Source organism: Notamacropus eugenii, chromosome 2 (genome assembly GCF_028372415.1).
Source record: "Notamacropus eugenii isolate mMacEug1 chromosome 2, mMacEug1.pri_v2, whole genome shotgun sequence".
In the NCBI taxonomy this organism is placed as follows: domain Eukaryota; kingdom Metazoa; phylum Chordata; class Mammalia; order Diprotodontia; family Macropodidae; genus Notamacropus; species Notamacropus eugenii.
Window position 1 is genome coordinate 405,516,446 of NC_092873.1, and position 22,169 is coordinate 405,538,614.

At 40.3% G+C, this 22,169-nt stretch overlaps 1 protein-coding gene across 1 annotated transcript in view; it reads right to left on the bottom strand.

The window, feature by feature from the left end:
* ADSS2 (adenylosuccinate synthase 2) overlaps nucleotides 1-21,007 on the bottom strand; it is a 52,145-nt gene extending 31,138 nt beyond the window's left edge. The window contains exons 1-2 of the mRNA XM_072647628.1: nucleotides 20,465-21,007; nucleotides 2,002-2,104 (exon numbers count right to left, since the gene is read on the bottom strand). Coding sequence (XP_072503729.1) covers nucleotides 2,002-2,104; nucleotides 20,465-20,647 — 286 coding nt within the window. The 5' untranslated portion in view covers nucleotides 20,648-21,007. The remainder of the gene's footprint in view (nucleotides 1-2,001; nucleotides 2,105-20,464) is intronic.
* Nucleotides 21,008-22,169: the final 1,162 nt, after the last annotated feature.

Below are 22,169 nucleotides of genomic sequence, written 5' to 3' on the forward strand. Positions count from 1 at the left end.
GTTTGGGATCTCTTTAAGGAGGTGACTGGTGGATTCTTTCAATGACTATTTTGCCCTCTGGATCTAGGATCTCAGGGTAGTTTTCCTTGATGATTTCTTGGAAGATACTGTCCAAGCTCTTTTTTCCTTCATGGCTTTCCGGTAAACCAATAATTCTTAGATTTTCTCTCCTGGATCTACATTCCAGATCAGTTGTTTTTCCAATGAGATATTTTAAAAACATTTTCTTCTATTTTTTCATTCTTTAGAATCTATTTGACTGATTCTTGATATCTAATAGAGTCATTGGCTTCTACTTGCCCAATTCTAATTTTTAATAGATTGCTTTCTTCAGTAACTTTTGCATCTGCTTTTCCATTTGCCCAATTGTTCCTTTTAAGGAGTTATTTTCTCCAATTAGGTTTTGTATTTGTTTTCCATTTGTCCAATTTTCCTTTTTAAGGAGCAATTCTCTTCAGTGAATTCTTTTTTCATATTTTTAAAATCATTGGCTAATTTTTCTTCCACTACTCTAATCTGGCTTTTAAAATCCTTCTTGAGCTCTTCCAAGAACGCTCTTTGGGCTTGAGATTAGTTCATATTCTCTTCTGAAGTTTCAGATGAGAGTACAGTCTCAATGCTAACCTCTTCGGTATTGTGCTTTGGTCCTTGTCCCCATAGTAAGATTGCATGGTCTTTTCTTTTCTGGTTTGCTTCCTGCTCATGATGATTGCCTTTTTTCTGGCTTTTAAAGTGGATCTCTGCTTCTGGGGTATAAAGGACTCTGTTCCATGGTTCTTGTTCTTGGAATTTGAGGATTTGTGTATTGTGGCCTCTGGTTCTTTCAGCTAGAAGCTAAAAATGCTTCAGCTTACCTGGCGCTGAGCTGGCTGGTGTGCCAGAGCAGAGGCCAGGTGAAGTCTTTCTGAGTTTCCCCGGAGTTATCCTGGAGCTCACTGCATGAGGTATGGGGGAGGGGTGGTCTGGCTGCAGGAGATCTCCTCTCCTGAACTAGAGCACAGGCAGGCTCAGTGGTTGGTGAGCACTTACAGGCTCCACTCCCCCCTGACCTCCTCCCAGTTACCTGAGGTGGAGTTGTCTGGGACAGCTGCAGGCCTACATGGGCCCCCTTCAGCCACAGCAAGAGGGACCCTCCCCACTTTGCAACTTTCCTAGCCTCACAGGCTAAGAGACTGTTAACTCCTTCGGCTAATCCCACTATTCCAGGATCTTTCCTGGGGAAATATTCTCTGGGTTTTTCAAGGTCAACAAGGAGAAGGGGACAGCATTTACAGATCACTCCGCCATCTTGGCTCCCAGAAGTTCAAATAGGCGATTTACGACATTTAATCTGTGGGCTGGTAGTCTCAGGAGCAGCTGCTGCTATTACCTGGGGTTCTACACTTCTCTCTCACTCAGTTCCACTGGACTCTATCCTGGGCTGATATGTTTGAGGATCCGTTCAGCTGCTTCCAACCTGGTGGGGTACACACTGGTACAGCCTGTGTACTCTGCACTCCTCCAGCCCCATGCAACAGATCCTTCCCATCGCCCTTCCAGGCTGTCCTGGGCTGGAAAGCTGCCACACTCTTTCTCCTAGTGGATTCTGACTCTCTAAAATTTGTTCAGATTCTCTTTTTAGAGGTATCTGAAGGGGTTTGTCCTAGAGCAGTGAGTACTTGCTCCCACTCTGCCATCTTGGCTCCCCTAAATTTTCCTTAAGGTTCATTTCTACTCTAAAATTTTATGATTCCTACACCCTTTCTGGTATCACAAGAATGAATTAATTTATTGACAATGATTACAATCAGGCACGAACAGCATTCCAAAGGTACTATTCATGATCTTGATGAAAATAATGACACTAAAAGAGACTAAGGGAACAAAATTAGATCTCGACTTGATGATCAGTATCGTGATCAAATACTACAAGGGATCAAAAGACAAGTACAGAATCATTTTTCTGAGCATTCCAAGTAGAAAATTAACCATCCAAATGTTAAGACAACACAACATATTTACCAATAAATGCAGTGACATTTGGATTGATGATCCCACTTGGTAAGAGATGAAAGTCATACTCCACAGAATCCACAACAACTGTATGGCCAGCATTGTTTCCTCCCTGAAATGTACATTTTAATAGGAATTATTTTACTGATCCTGAAAATGAAATCTGTTATAAACACTTTGCTTAAATAAAGCATTTCCCAAATATCCAATACCCCACAACTCCTACAACATACGTTCCCAAAAAAGTTAAACCAAAATTCCCTAACACAGCAATTACAATTGATACATGTTTGCTCCTTACTATTAACATAAAGAATATAAACATTAACAATTTAGAATAGCTGTGTTTCCTTTCCACTGTAGTTGACCAGAGTTTCACTTTTTCCAGATTGTTTTCATTTATGTTTTTGTATATATTATTGTGACATTACTTTCTTTACTCTTTTAACATATTTCATCTTCTTTATGTCTCTGAATCCTTCATATTTTATGTCCCTTAAGAAAATATGCCATTACCTTCATATACTATAATGTGTTTAGCTACTTCCCAATTGTGGGGGCACAGTTTGTTTCCAGCTATCCATAATTACAAACAATACTACTATGAATATTTTTACATATGTCACTTTGGGAGAGGTAGCTTATCATTCTTAGGAGTACTGGCCCATTCGGGTAAGTGGATGAAAATGTATAAAACATATAGTAACTCCTGCACACTTCCAAATGGTTTTCCAGCTCCACCAACATTGAATTAAAATGTCTGTCTTCTCAGAATATTTCCAATATTATTTTTTTCCATCTTTGCCAATTTGATGGGAATGAAGCTATTTTAGTGAGCATTTCTGATTAGTAATTCTGAATACTTGTTCTGTTCTTCTGAAGGCTGCTCACATCTTTTGAACATTAAAACAATTAAAAATTAATGATGGATACCATGATACCTTCTGTCCAGTTGGGAGTTCAAAGTTTTGGAACCACAGCAAAGTTATTAAATGTAAATAATTCAGATTTATAAAACCTACCTCTACCTGCCTTTAAAAAAAAATCCTAATCCCAACTACTTACTAGCAAATGGAAAAGAGCTTTCCAGTCTTCTTACTTCCCTTCATGTACTCTGCAATCCCATGACACTGGCCTCCTTATTCCTTCCACACAAAACTCTCTTCTCCTGCTTCTGAACTTTTTTTTTCATTTGCCTATTCCCATGGCTGAAACTCTCTCCCACCTCCTCATCTCTGCCTTCTAGTTAACCTGGCTTCCTTTGAGTTTCGACTAAATTCTCTTCTTCTCTAAGAAGCTTATCCATAATCTTTACATAAAGTAAACATTAACAATTTAGAATAACTTTGTTTTCTTTCCACTGTAGTTGACTGGAGTTTCACTTTCTCCAGATTGTCTCTGAGACTGTCCTCAATTTATACAATATATATGTATGTATGTCATTTGTACATAGTTGTTTGGAAGTTTTCTCACCCATTAGACTGTGAGTTCCTTGAAAAGAGGGAACAGTTTTTACATTTCTTTATAACTTCAGAAGTTACCTGTCACATAGTAGGCACCTAATATGTTAGTATGGTTGACTGAAATGTCTCCAAGGATTATAGGATATAAGGATTTGAAGAAACCTCAGGTCACCTTATTCAACCTGAACAAGGCAAAAAAAAACAAAAAAACAAAACAACCTTCTATAAAATCCAGTAAAGTGGCATCTACCCTGTGCCTGAAAAATTTCAAAGAAGGAATTCCATTAGCCCGTGAAGGGTTCAATTCCATGTATGGATAGTTCTAATTATTAGAAAGTTTTTATTTAAATCAAGCCTAAATCTGCCTCTCTGAAACATCAGTCCACTGCTCCTAGTTTTGCCCTGTGTGGCAAAAATGATAATAATTTTGAAACCTTTCATACAATCCTTCCATACAAGTACTTGAAGTAGGCCAGTATGTTCCTTCAAAGCCTTCTTTCCTCCAAGCTAAACATCTCTACTTCCTTCAACCAATCCTAACATAGCATATTTTATTCTTTGTACGTTACTGATTACCGTCTCCCTGTTTGGCTTTCTGAAAATAACATGGCCTTACCAGGACAAAATAGGGAGTTACTACCACCCTTGAACTAGATGCTATGCCTCTCAAAGCAGAACAGACATTAGCCTTTTGGGCAGGCACATAATTTTTTCACCCATTGAACTCTGGGTTCATTACATATGATCTCTGATAAGTAGCACGGATTCCCTCCCTTTTTGCTCTACATTCTAAGTATCCTCTTTACATTACTTCCTTGTCTGATCCTTAAGGGGGAATGGAAATTAAAGAAATGACCAACTGGACTTACTAGAATTGTGGTTGATAACTATCAGATTAGGACATGGGTCAGGAAGAACTCACTGGTTAGAAACAAAAAGAGAATTCCAAAAGAATGGCAGGTATAACATCATACCTATCAGATTGGCTTAACATGACAAAACAGGAAAATGATAAATGTTGGAGATGTGGGAAAGTTAGAACACTAATTCATTGTTGGTGGAGCTATGAGTTGATCCAACCACTCTGAAGAGCAATTTGGACTATGCCCAAAGGGCTATAAAAATGTGCATACCCTCTGATCCGGCAATACGGCTTTTAGGGCTGTATCCCAAAAAGATCATAAAAATGGGGAAAGGACCCACATGTATGAAGATATTTATAGCAGCTCTTTTTGTGGTGACCAAGAACTGAATGCCCATCAATTGTGGAATGGCTGAACAAATTGTGGTATATGAATGTAATGGAATACACTGTGCTATAAGAAATGACAAACAGAAATCAGGGGGATGCCCATCAATTGGGGAATGACTTGTGGTATATGAATGTATTGTGCTATAAGAAATGATGAGCAGGAAGACTTCAGAGAGGCCTGGAAGGACTTATATGAACTGATGCTGAGTTATAGCAACAATCACAGTGTATGAGTAATTTTTCTGATAGACTTAGCCCTTCACAGCAATGCAAGGACCTAAAAAATTCCCAATGGATTCATGAGGTAAAATGCCTTCCACATCCAGAGAAAGAACTATAGAACTGGATCACAGAATGAAGCAGACCATTTTCTCTTGTGTTATGTTTTGTTTTGTTTTTCATGGCTTCTTCCATCCATTTTAATTCTTCTATGCAACATGACTAATGTGAAAATGTGTTTAATAGGAATGTATGTACAGAACCCATATAAAATTGCATGCTATCTTGGGGAGGGAGGAGGAGAAAATCTGGAACTTAAGGAAGTGATTGTTGAAAATGAAAACAAATAAATTAATAAATTGGGGGAGGGGGGATGGCAGGCATACCTGAGTTTCCAAGGTATTCATAATAGTACAAACAGACAATGTTGCAAAAGATGGAGAGAATATTTTATCAACTGGAGGGGCAATTAAATTACATCTTCAGAGAATCACAATGTGTATACAGACAAACCATTTATCCTATCAGCAATTAATAAAAGCTTCCAGGTCACTTAAAATGGTTAAAAAAGTTACAGTAAATTCCACGTGCCAAAATCTAAGGGTTGGTCCAAAAGTGTACATAAGATATACATCCATCTGATTCAATTTGCCCTAATGAATGGCTCAAGTGGTGAACTGTGCTTGGAGCCAGGCCTCAGACACTTACTTGCTGTGTGATCCTGGGCAAGTCACTTAACCCCTATTTACCTCAGTTAATCATCTGTAAAATAGGGACACAATGGAAAACCACTCCAGTAGCTTTGCCCAGAAAACCCCAAAGGGGATCACTGAGTTGGACGCAACTGAAACAACAATAAAAAATCCCTAATTTCCAACTCGGACCGCCTGTTATTAAAATCTTATCCCTTTAGTTCTACATACAATCTCTCATTTTTTGTCTTTGTATCTCCACTACACAGATAGAATGCACAGAACATGAGTGGTTAATAAATTCTTGCAGATTGATAATACACATACACTTTATAAATAAAAGGGATCTTGAGGTTCTAAGTCAACTGGTTCATTTAAAAAACACAAAAACTAAAACCCAGAAATTCTTAGTGACTTTTAACAAGGTCACAAAGCTAAGACTCAAACTCAGGTCTTCTGAATTCGTATCCAACATTTGTAACACTTTGTACAGCAGTCATACAATAGTTTTAATTTTTCATGCTAAATTTAATGTCAGCACTAAAGAAATTATGTCTCATACCTGATAGGCCCAGAACAATGCCTTATATGTAGTAAGTGCTCAATAACACTACCTTGAATGTTTGTGATCAAGAGCTCCATCTAATAACAAAAGGTTACCTTCAAATACTTAGTAAAGTATACCATGTGGCTATTTGGAAAATATTTGTTGACCTGTACATATTTATTTCAGAATATCAGTATTAGTAATGGTAACAGTACCAATAGCAATAGATAATAGATCACATGTATGTGTGTATTATATGTGTATAATTATGTGTGTATAATACACACATACACACACATACTCTAAAGCATAATAAACATGAAGAGAAATAAATTATCTAAAGAATTATGTTACCAAGAATCCAATTCTGTAACATAGAAGAATCACAGCATGTGGTTTATTTTTCCTGCTCTCAAAGAAAGACTGAGGTAAATTGCAGTAGTTCAAGAGTTTATATTATAGATCAGGTTCAAAGTTCATAAGAATTTATTAATCCCCTACTTAATCTTAAATTCAGGCCTATAAGAAGCTCACAATCTAATGGGAGACAACAAGCAAACAAATATGTCCTAATAAGCTATACATAGGAAAAAAATGAGAAATAATTAATAAAGGGAAGACACTATAATTAAGGAAGTTTCAGGAAAGGATTCTTATAGAGAATGGGATTTTAGTTAGGACTTGACAGAAGCCAGGAAAGTCAGGAGGTTCTGATGAGGGGGGAGAGCATTTCAGGAATGGGAGACAGTCAGCAAAACTTGGAAGAGCTGAAAGATTTTGTGACTTGTTTGAGGAATGTCAAGGAAGCCAGAGTGGTAGGGAACAAGATACAAAAAAGAATGGAAAAGTGGGGGGGCAAGAATGCTAGGCTGTGAAGGACTCTGAAATATAGAGAAATTTGTATTTGATTCTAGAAGGGATTCGGAGCCACTAGAGTTTTCTGGGGTAACCAATGCTAGGAAATGCAATTAGAAGGACCACATCTTAGGATGAAACTAGGTCTTAGGAAGTACAAGAAGATGGAAGGAATAAAAAAGAAAAAAGTTTAAGATAAAAAGCAAGTTTCTTAACTATGGAGCAGACATTTCAAACAACAGAATGGTTAGATGTGGAGTGGCATGTGGTTAGACAGGTTGAGGAGAATGGAACGGGCATAAGAGAATAAGAAGTGAAAGGATGAGAAATGGCATTTGTATGATCCCAGCCAGGGGTTTGGAATGACTGGGATGGGAAGATTATGACAGAGTAGAATACTAACCTTTGAGAAAAAAAGATTCATGCACATTTTCAGTGACTGAGAAGAAATCCAGGGAGGAAGGAAAATGATTAGACTGTCTTCCCTCAATGATCAACCTTGTGACAGTAGTTGAACTCCTCTGTTGAGTCCTTTGAGGTGAAAGAGGCTCACATCAACACAGGAATAAGCAGATGAAGACACACAGCCTAGAGGAGTGGACAGGAAGCAGGAACTGGCAATTTAAGGTAGATCTGCTCGGGAAATACCCTCAGGAACACTGGAGGTGGTTTGGGGGAAAGACAAAAGCTAGAGGTCCTGAGGCCAAGATACAAGATTAAGGCATCCTAGGAAGTTAGGAACAAGGAAGTCAAAGGAGAATGGCTGAATTGGGGCTGATACAGAGATGAAGGCAGAAGGCATAGATAGACAGGCTAAATTCAGGACATCTTGAAATGTCTCAGGGGGAAGGCTGTACAGGCTAGCCAGGACTGGATCCCTATGAAGCAGTACTCATTGGGAAGTTGCAGAAGCAAAACAGAAGCCACAGGTGCCTGGTTCAGACTGGACCCAGTGAAATAGGCCTCCCTGGGAAGATCCAGAGACAAAAACAAGGGGCACTCTTTCACAAAAGCCTTAGATACCAAGCTTCATTTTACTCCCCACTCTAAGTAGATTTCTTCCATAGCTTGTTCTGTTCACTGTCTTGGCCTTGCCTCTCCCTCAAAGAAATATTTCAAGAACATTCATCTATACTAGCACTGTACTATCTGTTAAGTTTGACTTTGGCAATTAAAAAAAGGTAAGCTTAGTCACTTCACAGTTGTCTATATCTTCTTGGAAGTTCCCTTCAAACCCTAACCAGCTGTTCTGTCAGTTTGACGAGACCTTGAATCTGTGTACTAAGAATTCCCAGATGAAAAAACTCCCTCTACCAATGGAGGTTGAGACCTTCTCTACAACTTAAGAGAGTTAGAAAGGTGCTTTAAGCAATGGAGCCTAAGTGACTTTAACTCAGGTCTTCCTGTCTACCAGCTCAGTACTCTATTTACTATACCACCCTAGTTCTTACTATTAATAACTTATTAACTCATTAATAGTAAAATTTACCAAATAACTAGTATAGGGGGGAAAGGAGATTTTTTTTCAAAAAAGGAAAGGGATGGATGTGATTTATAATGGAGGTAAAGAAGATAGGATTTGTCAACGGACCAGATAGGAGGTGGGGGTGGAGAAAAGAGGGAAATACCAAAGGAGTGAACCTCAGAGAACATCTAAGATTAAAAGGTTCTGTCAATCATTTTCCCCATAAGTCCTTTTTATTATTTAACAACATAACCTTAAAACTGAAGGTAAGCCTGGTTTTCATATTTGTATTATAAGCAGTGGAAAGTGCCTGACTATGGAGAAGCTGGCTCCAAAATCCTGCCTCTGATACTACTAACTGTGGCATGCTACCTGTGTGATCTTAAGTAAGCCTCCATATTCTTGTGCTTCAGTTTTTTCATCTTTAAAACAAGGGGATTCATCTATATGACTTCTAAGGTCTTTTCCAGTTTTAGATCTATGATCTATGAAGCTAGCACATAATAGGTGTTTGTAGACTGAAATGAATCCCTGTGGAAAGAAAGAGGGAAGAAAGGAAAGAGGGAAGGAATGAAATACTCTTAAACTAAGTACTGCATTTGTCAAACTGATCCAGCTAAAGCTTTTTAAAAAGTACAATAGTCTATACTTTCTTACCTAACATCAGGTTCAACTCCAAACCAGTGTTTGAAACAGGCAAATCCAAATGCCTTTTCTCTCAGAATACCACAAAAGCATTCCCTTATAACAAAAGGGAACTAAGCAAAACCAACCAACACTAATGTAGTGTGATGGCAAACTCCGTTAGGCAGCTAGGAGAAGGAGGGTACATTTCTTCACTGCTTCTCCAAGGCCAAGATTGGCCCACACAACTGTAGTTTGTGGCTTTTTGTGTGTGTGCCTTTCATTTTTTTTAAAAAAAGAGGCCATTCTTTGCCTCTTCTTATTTAGCCTTATTCTTACTTAGCCTTAATCATGAATGGATACTGCCTGAGTAAAATTGAGACCTGTTAAACACCTTAGCTTGAAAAGGCCAAGATGGCCCACTGCATTCTGGGCCATCTCTGGTTGTCCTGATCTATATCTTGCCACTAGATCCAGATGGCTCTGGAGGTGAAAGTGAGGTTGATGATTCTGCACAGCCCTACCTCACTTAAATTCAATTCACTACATGTCATGGCGTCATTTCTCTGATGCCATGGTCCTCTTCAAGAATAAAGGACAAACAGCAAGCCTTTCATGTATATTAATGTAGTTGCTATTTTTCTGATTCTGCTTACTTCACTCTGCATCAGGGTTTACAAGTTTTTGTACATCAGTCAGTCAATAAGCATATACCAAGTGTCTGCTACTGCAAGGCACCACGCTAAGTAATGGGGATATAAAGTGAAAGCAAAAGACAGTTGCAGCCCATGAGGTACTAACAAATCTAATGAGGGAGACAACACACAAACAACTCTGTACAAACAAGCTAAATACAAGACAAGTACGAAATTAGCAGCAGAAGGAAAGTATTAGTATTAAAGAGTGATTGGGAAAGGATTCCTGTAGAAGGTAAGTTTTTAGCTGGGACTTGAAGGAAGCCAAAGAAGCCAAAAAGTGGGAATGAGGAAGGAAAGCATTCCAGGCACAGGGGACAACCAGTAAAAAAACCTCCCAGAATCAAGAGATGAAAGTGTCTTATTCAGGGGAAAAGCAAAGAAGCCAATGTCAGGGATGGAAGAGCATATGGAGAGCAGTGTAAAAAGTTAGAAGACTGGAAAGGTAGAGGGATGATCACCAATGATATAAAGGGCTTTTGAATGCTAAAGGATTTTATATTTGCTCCTGGAGACAATAAGGAGCCACTGGAGATTACTGAGTAGAGGGTTGTCATTTCTTACAACACAAAAGTTTTCTATTGCTTTCATATATCACAACTTATTCAGCCATTTTCTATTTTGTTTCCAGCTTTTTACTACCAAAAAAAGTTCTACTATTAATATTTTGGTACACATGAAATCTTTCTTCTGGAATGTGGCACCTTGGGAAGGGGGTTAACCCAGCAGCATGTTGTCAGGGTCAAAAGAATTCCAAATTGCTTTCCAGAATGGCTGGACTAATTCACATATCTTCCAACAGCTTTTTTTTTTTTTTTTTGCAGTATTTCACACTGCTGACCACTTCCTTCCTCATTCCTCTAGGGCTCTAACTTCTTCCTTAAGTTTCCTTCTTTGAACCCCACCCCCACTTACTGTATTTTTCCTAAAACTCTAGCAGGGGTAGAGAACCTGCAGCCTCAAGGTCACATGTAGCCCCTCTAGGTCCTCAAGTATGGCCCTTTAACTGAATCCAAACTTCACAAGACAAAACCCCTTAACAAAAGGATTTGTTCTGTAAAACTTGGGACTCAATCAAAAGGCTGCACCCAAGGATCTAGAAAGCCACATGAGGCCTTGAGGCTGCAGGTTCCCCACCACTGCTAGATTCTCTTCAAGCTCCTTCTGAAGGGAAGAGGGGAAAAAAAAAAAAACATCATGTTTAAGATTATATACTCAAAAAACTCCAAACTCAACATGTTCAAAATTACTCATTCTATCCTCTAAATCTGCTCCTCCTCACTTCGATATTATTTTGAATCAGATCACCAATTCTCTTGGTCACCCAGATTCAAAATATTTGTTATCTCCTTCACTCTTCTCTACAATCTTTCTCAATCATTCTTTTTTTCTTTCTACCCCCTCCTTTCTCCTTCCCTTCCATTCTCTTTGTAACCAGCCTAGTCCAGGCTTTCATAAATTCTTGACTACACAACATTAGGGAAGCTAACCAGATGGTGCAGTAGATAGTGGTTCACTGGATTTGGAGCCAAGAAGATAATGAGTTCAAATCTGGCCTCAGACACACACTAACTGTGTGACCCGTGGCTAATCCCTTAACTCCTATTTGCCTCAGTTCCTCATCTGTAAAATGGGGATACATTGAGAAGGAAATGGCATATCACTCCAGTATCTTTACCAAGAAAACCCCATGGACAACAAGTCCAGGAGTTCATGCAGAATCTGGCATGTCTCCTTTCTAGTCTCACTCCCCTACAATTTTCTACTGCACAACTCTCAAATGATCAAAATTTTTCAACAAGTTCCTCATCCTGACTTAAGGAAAACAATATCTAAACCCCTTAAGGAAGCATCCAAGGCCCTCCATAATCTGGCTTCAACTTACCTTTCCAAACTTTTCATATTACTCCATGCTTTGTTGAAAACCTCTTTCAAGCTTTCCCACCTCTTCAACATTTACTTCAGTTTTATCCACAGATTCCTAACACCCCTCCCCCCAAGTCTAACTGCTGAAATTCTACTCCTTCGAAACCAACCACAAACACTTGCTTTCTCTGGTCAAACACAAATGCTGCCTTTTCTTGAAGGGGCTTGTCTTTCCCTTACTTAGAATTCTCACAATATTTTGAATTTGTCTCTCATCCATTTAGCATCTATTTTGCTTAAGTTATTTGATTTTTGTAAAATCAAAGAATACTTGATAACATCCTTGTGGGAAGAATTAGTCATATTTACCTTTCTTTATATTCCCCTTAAGACTCCTCAAAGGCACTTTTATCCTGTATCCACCCACGTGGACTTTTCTCCCAGGTCCCTATTTATACCTGCTCATTTTGTGCTACTCTTGTCCACATATTGCAACACGTGCTTCACAGGGGATGGGGGTCTTCCTTTTATCTCTCCATAATGCCTACTATATATGAGTGGAACACATGGCCATCTATCTACTGCTTACTTTTTAAAAATCTCCCCATTTAAGAAAAAAAAGTCATATACGAATATCATTGAAAATTTTTGAATCCTTCATTTCTTTCAAAGGTCATTCCAAGTATCATCTTCCAGCATAAAGTCTTTCCTGATCCCCCTCAACTATCAGTGCTTCCCCTCTTTCTCAAAGTCCCTTGTCTACACATAAATATATAGGTTGTCTCCACAGATAGGCTGTGAACTCCTGGAGTGCAAAGACTGTTTGACTTTTGTCTTCGTATTCTTTACCTTTGTACTGGTTTATGTGCCACAGTGCACAATTTAATACTTACTGAATGAATATAAAAACTAAGATATGGGCATTTGAGTAAATCAAAGTAAACCTAACCCTCACACCACCCTGATCCTTAAGGGGAAAACTTAACAACACAATATACCAAGGCTTATCTCAATACAGGTCACATTCTGATATAACCAATTATTAAATTCTGTTATATGACTTGAGAAGTCCAGTTAATTTTAAGTGTATGGTCTGTGACTCTGAATTAAATTCATCTAGCTTGTCTCAAGTTCACTACAATTTAAGTCCACTATATATGTTCACTAAATTGAAGTAGATAAGTGACCAAATATCACTAATATTAGATAACATCCTAGTCAAGTAACATTTTTAAAAACCAATTTTCTGTCCAAGATACTGATACACAGAAAAAAAAAAAAAACCTAAAGGAAATGGCAACTTTTTTGAGCCTCTGAGATGAACCCAGGTCAAGATAAACACCTGAGAACTTGAATATCAGGGGGAAGCACCTAAATACAATATTAAATCACATTTTAAAATGTAAAATGTACAACTAAAAAATTCCCCATTATTCCTTTTCTTGCTCTGTAGGGGCTTCGACACATCCAGATAGCTAGGGTCCGATTCAACTAAGGGAAAAAAATGACTGTTCATTCATTTTGTTCTTTTAACTAGAGAGATGTGCTTCTGTCAGCTACAGTTAAGAGAACTCTTAACTTACCTATGATTTCTAAAAATTCTAGAAAATTGTTGTCTGAGACACATAAAGGTTTTCAACTAATTTGCTAGAAGACACAGGTATTAAACACATCCTAGAATATAAACTACTCTCATAGCTTTCAACTTCTTGCACCAGAAAACTTGCCTTCTCTCAAAAGATACTATCCTTAGCCTCTCCAGTCCTATGCATCTTCTCTCAGTGACATATCAACTGCCCGTTGGATGTCCCCCCCCAGATGTCCTGCAAGTAACTTAATATGTCCAAAACAGTCACCTCACAATGCAGCTCTCTGAACTTCTCATCTTCTGCGGAAAGGTCCTCCCCATCCTTCAAGTTCACAAACTTGGAGTCAATTCCCTTCCTCTCCCCTTTATTCCCATATCCTATCAGTTGCCAAGTTTGGTTGAGTCTGCTCTCATACCTTTTTCATCCATCCCTTTCATAGCCACTACTTTAGTTCAGACCCTCAGTAACCATCTAGCCAAATCCAGACATTTTCATTTCCCCACTATAAAACATCTGACAAATGATCATTCAGTCTCTCCTAGAAGACCTCCAAGGAAGGGGAATCCATTACCTCTCACGGAAGCCCATTGCACTTATGGATATCTAATTGTTAGGAAGCTTTTCTTTTGGTCACTCAGTACTTCTTGATCAACCTTCTAGAATGAAACAGATAAGACAGCTATCAGTTATCATGTGTATCCCCAAATCTTCTGCAGGCTACACATGCCCAATTCCTTCATATGATTCTTCTATGGCACGCTTAAGTATCCTGGCTGCCCTCCCTCTAGATGCTCTTCAGCTTATCAAAGTACTTTTTCATCATGGTGTGCCAAGCCATGAACACATGCTCAGATGAGGTCTGATAAGGGCAAAGTACCATAGGACTATCACCTTCCTATTCCCTGAAGCTATGCTTCTCTTAATGGAACCCATTAATTACCTTGTTAGGCTGCCACTTCCCAACTGACCTTCTAAGCTACATGCTGTCCAATGAAACCCTCAGATCTTTTTCATATAAACTACCATCTAACCATGCCTTATACTTAAATAGATTTTTGTATCCAGGTGTCAAAGGCTTTACATAAATTTCTCTCCACTGAATTTAATTAGATGCAGGTCAATGCTCCAGTCTGTAGATGTCTTTTTGGATCCTGACTGTCATCCAGTGTGTTAACTATCCCTCCCAGCTTTGTGTCATTTGAAAATTTAATGAGCATGCTGTCTTATGGCTTTGTCAGTTACTCACAAAAATCAATCAGCAAGTTCTTATTAAGCAGCTAATAAATGCTGAGGACATAAATACAAAGAATGGGAAAAAAATCCCTATTTGAAAAAAGCTTACAATCTAACAAGGAAGACAACAAAAACATAACTATGTACTGAATGTATTAAATATAACATTTAAAAGTAAATACAAAGTAGTTTGACATAAGATAGCCTGAGAAAGAAGATGCTAGCAATTGAGGTGATTAGCAAAAACTTCACATAAAAAAAAAAAAAGGTAATGCCTGAACTGCATCTTGAATGAAGAGGCTCTTGGAGACAGAGATAAGGAGTGAGCACATTCCAGGCATGAAGGACAGCCAGTGAAAATGCAGGGTTAGGAGATGTACTATAGCGTTCAAAGAATATCAAGTAGATCAAATCACTGGATCAGTGTAGAAGGAGAAAACATAAGAAGACTAGAAAGGTAATAAAGGGGAAGGTTACGCAGGGCTTTAAAAGCTAAACAAAGAATTACATATTGACGCCACTGATTGAATGGGAAAGGAAAGAGAATGGCAGTCAGATCTGTGCTTTAAGGAAAATCAATTTGAAGGCTGAATGGAAGATGGACTGAAGCGGGGAAAGACTTGAGGAAGGGAAATCAACTAGCAGGTTATGCACTGCAGTAGTCAAGGCATGAGTTGGTGAGGGACTATATATATATATTAGGATGGTGGCAGTATCAAGAGGGAAAACCACAGGAATTGGCAACTGATTGGATTGGAGGGCAGGGGGTTGCAAGTTTTGAGAGTGGTGATTAACATTTATACATCACTCAAACTGCTTTATAAATTTATCTCACAACAGCCCTGGGAAATAAGTGCTATTATTAGTCTCATTGTACAGATGAGGAAACTGAGGCACAGGGAAGTTAAGATTACACTTCTAATAAGTGAGGCTGTTCTGAATTCAGGTTTTCCTGACTCCAAGAGTTCAATGCTTTATCTACTGTCACACTTAGCTGCCTGTAAGGAGGATACCTCTGGGTGGCAAGCATGGATGACTGGAACCTGGTTGATTGGGAAGACAGTGGTGACCACAACAGTAATGGGGAGTTAGGAAGAGAAGAGGGTTTGGAAGAAAAGATGAGTTCCATTTTGAACATATTAAGAATCTGGAAATGAGCAGAGTTTATATTTTACTCTAAAGACACCAGAAAGTCAATGGAGTTAACTAGGGAAATGACATGGCCAGATGCAAACTTATAAAAAACTTCTCTAAGCATCTGAATTGCCCATAAAAATCATTCTAAGAAAATATCATATTGATTAATCCATATTTTTTGTCTTCTCCAGAAGAAAAGCATGATATGTTATCAAAAGTTTATGGAAAAAAATTTATGCAAACACACCTACAGTATGTCCCTCATCTACTTGTTAAATAACCCTGTCAAAAAGTAGAAATGAGAGTTAAGATTTGTTCTTGATGAAGCTGTTTGGGCTCTTCATATTCACCTGCCAGGTACTGGTTCTACTAATCATCTCTTTAATGTTCTATTCTAGATTTTTCTCAACAATTAAACTCAATGGAAGTTTTCAGACTGATCTCTCCTTCCTCCTCCCTTAAAAAATATTTGCTTTTTCTTAAAATCTTGTGGCATTTCTGCTATTCTCACAATCTTTAAATACATCAAACATTTATTAGGTAATCATATCTTCCAGTTCTTGACTAAGAGGAGCAGACACAACTGCAGCAGCCTCCTAACTGGTCTAATTTCTAAGTTTCCAGACTCTTCCCCTCCTTATTCCATCCTTTATTCAGCTAACTTTGATATTACTAAATACCACAGGTGCCTCTAAATTATGATACAATGCCTCTAAATTAAGATACAAATTCCTATGGCTCCTGTGTAGCTTTTATTCACTCAACAAGCCATTTAAGTGCTTACTATGTAGCTGGTTAAGAACTGCTAATACAAAAGAAAACAAAAATAAAGTTCCTATTCTCAAAAAGCTCACATTGTAACGGTGGAGACAACATTAATTATGTACACATAAAATAATATACAATGTTATTGAAAGTAATCTCAGGGGAAAGGTACTATCCAGTAGGGTTAACAGGGAAAGACCTCTTTAGGATATTTAGAGTTGAGTCTTAAGGGAGGGGATGAGGCATAAAGAGGGAGAGCATTCCAGTCTTGGAGCACAGTAAGGGTTTTTAGACAGGATATGGGTGAACAATATAGCAAATAAACTAGTGTTTCTGGATCACAGAATCCATGAAGGAGAACAAAGTATATGAAAACTAGAAAGGGAAATTATGAAGGATTTTCGATTCCAAACAAAGGACTTTACATTTGATCCTAGAATTTACAGAGCAGGCAAACAACATGACCTTTCTTGGACTTTAGAAAGACTTTAGAAAAAGTACTTGGGCAGCTGAGTGGAAGATAACTGGAGTGGGAAGACTTTGATCCAGGAAGCAGTCCAAGCAGTAGGCTACAGAGATAATCCTGACAGGAGTTGATCATGATCTGCATGGGGTGGTGGCTGGGTAGGTAGAGAGAAGCAAACACAAACAATAGATGCTGTGAAGGTCAATAAATTTGACAGCAGACTGAACCTGAGGAGTGAGCCAGAATGAGGTAAATGCAAGCATGAATGACTAGGAGATGACCTCAAGAGTAAAAGGAAAGTTGGGAAGAGAATGGTGAAGGAGATGGTGAGTTCTATTTTGGACAGATTGATTTTGTGATGCCTATTTATCCAATTTGTTCAAAAGGCAGTGATGAGGACTCTAGTCCCTGCAGATGGTCAAGAGAAAGATTAAAGTAGGATATAGAGTCTAGAGAATGATGCACATAGAGGAACATAGTTGAACCTACAGGAATAGCATGATAGCACAGAGAAAAAAAAGAAGGCTCAGAACAGATCCTGAAGGGGCGTTCAAGTTTGTGGGCATGATACAGACAAAAGATACAATAAAGAAGACTGATTTGTTTAAAGAGTGTTAAAATAGGTAGGAGAACCAAGAGAGAGTTGTATCACAAAAACCTAGAGAGGAAGGAGTATCCAGGAAGAGAAAGACTGATAGTGTCAAAGGTTGCAGAGAGGTAATCAAGAACTTTAAGGACTGAGACCACATTTCCACACTTATTTCACATTACTTGCCCCTTCACTCTACATTCCAATTACACTGGCTTATTCAATGTTCCTCACACAGGTCCATTCCATCTCCTACCTCCAAGTCTTTATCCAGGATGCCTGCTATGCCTGAAATGCTTTCTCCTTACTTCTGTCTTCTGGAGTCTCTAGCTCTTTTCCATGTTGAGTCCCTTCTACAACAAGTATTCCAAGTTACTACCCAACCACCCCCAAATTATTTTTTATTTACTTATAACTGTGAAGTTTTCTTCCCTACTCTATTATCAGTAGAAAGTAAGCTCTTCAAAAGTCCAAACTGATTTTTTCCTCTGTATTTCTTAATGTCTATTACTGGAACTTATAAACAGGTGTTTATCAAATCATTACTTAATTGAAAAGTTTCCATTTCATTTTTAACCCAAGGTTTCCTGATTCCAAGTCCAGTGATCTATCACTGCCTCTAAAATCATGGTAATACTTACAGTGGGGAATGTGGAAAGTATTCTAAATATCAGACCAGAATATTTCCCAGTACTTTTAACCTGCACTTTTTTATAGGGAGCTTTACTTTCAAAGACCTACTAGGAAGCTAATATCACTTTAAAATGGTTGGTAAAGAGTACATGTGATTCATTTATATTTAGGTCAGGAAACTATAAAGATTTAATTCAATAGATCTTCAAAACTGTAAGGAGAAAAACAAGTTTACTGAAGAGTAAAGCACTTAAGTTAGTAACAGAATTAAGATTAGCCTGCTGTTCCCCTCCACAATAATTCAACTTACCAACGTTTATCTAACTTTTCTATTTCCAACCTGGTACCTCTAATTAACCATTTATGAAGCAGTAATGGTTATAAGAGGCAGATCCTTGCTTGCCTTCTCTTTTGATAGGCTTTATTTCCTAGCCAAATAGATACTAATATACTCTCTTCCTAAACTTGGCAGGGTGTTGATACTAAGAAACAATTTCAATTATGTAAACCACTTCACAAACCGTAGAAGCATTATACAACCACTAACTATTATTAACATTTAGCTTTTATTTGATTGTCCCACCTCCTCAGCAAACTCTGACAATGGGGCCCCTCAATCTGGTGGCTGTCTGGGAGCTCCTCCCATTTAAAGATAGCACTAAGGTAATTCTCCTCATTTTCCACCTGGTTCCTTTCCTGGCCTTCATCAAACTCCAAAAACCAATCATTCTGCAAGATGAAATCAGATCAGGAAATTCATACTTCCTCAGATCATTTCCTATCATGGCTGCATGACTTCATCATGCCCCCCCACAACAGGGTAACCTCCCTCCCCCCATTTGTTTTTGGTTTTTTTTTAATATGATGTTTCCCTAATAGATTGTGAGCTTACGGATAGGACTATCTTAGGCCTTTCTTCTGATTCCCAGTACTCAGCACAGTGCCTGGCACAAAGGAGGCACTTAACGTTTATTGACTTTAACTCTGCTTGTTCCAGTTGTTTTCAGTTTAATAGGAGGACAGTGGAAGTTTCACTTAAGATTTAGAGCTAGCAGGGACCTTCGAAGACAAGTTTTAGCTCATTTCCTTATATTACAGATGAAAAACAGACCCTTTAGAGAAGCAATTTGCCTATGGACACGCAGGTTAGTAACTGGCAAAGCTGGAATTTGGCCCAAATCTTTTGGTTCCAATAAGCTTATGCATAAGTCTCCTAGCACAAAATCACTTTTTACTTCCTAAAACATGACTTTAGTCTTAAAGTTTCTGTTAGGGAAAGGATGGGAGAGGCAATAAGGAAGTTGGTAAATATCTACAAAATATTATCTCATTTTATCCTCAAAAAAGACTCTGTAAGGTAGGTGCTATTATTATCCCCATTTTACCATTGAGGAAATTAAGGAAGAAAGAAGTTAAGTCATTCGCTCAGGGTCAAAATAGTAAGGGTCGAATCTGAACTCGGGTTTCCTGACTCCTAGTCAGTCATCACTCAGTGCCCAGCTGCCTAATCAGATGGCCAAGGATAAACTCTGGGGAACTGGCACTGGCAGACCTGTTAGTCAGAAAACCTTTATTAAGTCCCTATTAAGTGAAAGGTGAATTAGCCCAGGATGCGGTGATCTGAAGGGGAAATACAATAAACCCAGTCCCTGTGCTTCAGCAGCTGGCAGCCTTTAAATAGGCCTAGCTCTCCCTATGCACCTTCAAAGCAAAACACAGAGAAGGCACCCTTAAAGACCACGTGTCTCGGAAGGAACGTACACGACCTAGACTCGTTCCCCTCAGGGCACGGGTTCTTGCCTGGGTTTCCAGATTTTCTGGATAAATGAAGACTTCAATATAGTTTCCTGTGTAATGCTGCGTTCTTTATTTTGTGCATCAGAAGGTATTCTAGGGAGAAGGGAATCCCTTGGTTTCATCAGACCTCCCAAGGGGGTCCAACTCGGCACAAAAAGGGATAAATTAACTCCAAAAGTCATTCGGAGAACTAAACGTGCAATGGGAACATGCCACTTTAGGGATCTGATTGTTCCTTTTCACAGACCGGCGATACATTTTCCCCTGGTGATCCACGAGAGAGTCCGCGAAGAGAGTGGGCTGGGGGTCCCCAGGGAGAGCCCACGACGCGGCCGCCGCCCGACCCGAACCGCGCCCAGTCCTGCGCCCACAAGAGGCCTCTGCCCCGCCCGCCCTCGGGTTGGCGCCTCCTCACAGAAACCTGGGCCCCCGGCCGGCCGGAGGCTCCCGCGCCCCTTCTCCCGCCATTTTCCCAGCGGACCGGCGAGAAGGAGCAGGGGCCGCGCCTCAGGGGGCCTGCGGGGAAAGGGCGCAAAGGACCCCGGCCCCGTTCCCTCCTGCCTCCCTCCCGGCCCGCGGTCTCACCTGGCAGCGGCAAACGATGTCGGCGTCCTGCGCCAGCAGATCCACCACCTTCCCCTTGCCCTCGTCGCCCCACTGCGCGCCCAGCACCACCGTCACTCGGTTCCCTCCCGGCGGGGCCAAGGGGTGGCCGCACTCTCCGTTGGGCACCGAGGCCACGGCGGAGTCGGTCGCGCTCAGCGACATGGTTGTCGCAGAGGGGTACGCAGGGGAGGCGACACTCGGTAAGCGAACTCGACTCCCCAGCGGAGGCCGCCGCACATGCGGAGCGGAAAAGAAGCCCGAGGCTGCTCCCCGCCCCTCGCCCGGGGCGGCCCGGCCCCGCCCCGGTTCCCTCCGCCTCCCCCTCAACGGGGAGCCATGACTGGCCCAAGCCGGATGGCCAGCAGCCCGAGGGGGGAAGGGGGCGGTGGCAACCGCCGCCTCCGCCCGGGACGCGGCGCCCTGCCCCGCCTCGTGCTCCGATGATTGTGAGATCGAAGAGGCGCAGGGGCGGAGCCTGGAACGCGCCCCGCGACCCTCGCTCCTCCCTCTTCTCCTCCTCCGTCCCCCTCCTCCTCCTCCCTGCGCCTGCGCCGGCGCCGGAGACCGCGCCCAGCTTTGCAGACTGGAGAGGTGCTGGACGGCTGCCACTACGAACGGACCACTCCCGGCATGCAACGCACACCGGTCGCACGCTCCACCAATTGCCGTGGGCAACCTCAGTGTCTTCTTTTTGCAGGTGTCACTGTGGGAGGACCAGCCCGAGGATGGTTGGGGTTTTCGGACTCTGGTTTCCTAGACGTTTCAGTTTTATTTTCTCGAGCGTTTCTTCCTTCTGCGATTGCTGTCCGATTATGTTACTCTAAATTAGAAACAAGTAGCAAAGCGAGTCTCCTGAAGGAGAAAAGAAACATTGTAGCAGAGGGAGAAGGGGAATGGATACAAACTCCAGACAGAGTATTGTTAGAATAATGTTTTAGAAGGGGGAGGAAGACTTTAAGATTTCTTTCCAAACCTTCTCATTTTCCAGCTGAGTAAACAGGCCCAGGGAAGTTAAAAGGTGTGCGCAAGGTCACAATTAGTAACTGGCCTGAAGGTTTTGCAAGGTGCTTTGAATAGCTTGTTATTTGAATATTTACAGGTATTGTCCCCCATTTGACTGCTGAGGAAAGTAGGGATTAGAAATGTCAAGTGACTTGCCGGTAATCTTAAACTACAACACTGCTGCCTCTACTAGCTAGTAACAGCAACAGCACTTACAAAGTTCAAGATCTCCAGGCTTGTCCCATAGGTTGTAATGGGGATTGCTTAATAAATGCTTGCTGCCTGTTGAAGGGTATAGAATTGAACTAGATTCCCATAATGCACCTTCCTTTGTGATTCTGAGAATATAGTGTCCTTTTATCATTAAGCAATTCTGGAATTTTTGAAAATGTTTGGACTGATTCACAATTCACTACTTGTAAATTTCTCCTGCTTTCCTGCTTCATCTGCCTTCATGGCCTTTGGAACAAATTGTTCTCATCCACCCATTCCACCAGATGAACTCTTCACATGCTTGGGGTAGACACCCCCCCTAACTCACCAATGAGTTTGAGAACCCTTGATTACCCTTAACCTGGTTTGGCCCATCTGCCAAAACTTTACCCAAGTGTGGCGGCTCTGCATGCTGCAGCTTCTTGGAGCCACAAGTGAGAGTTAGGTGGAACAGGTGGATGCCAAAGGT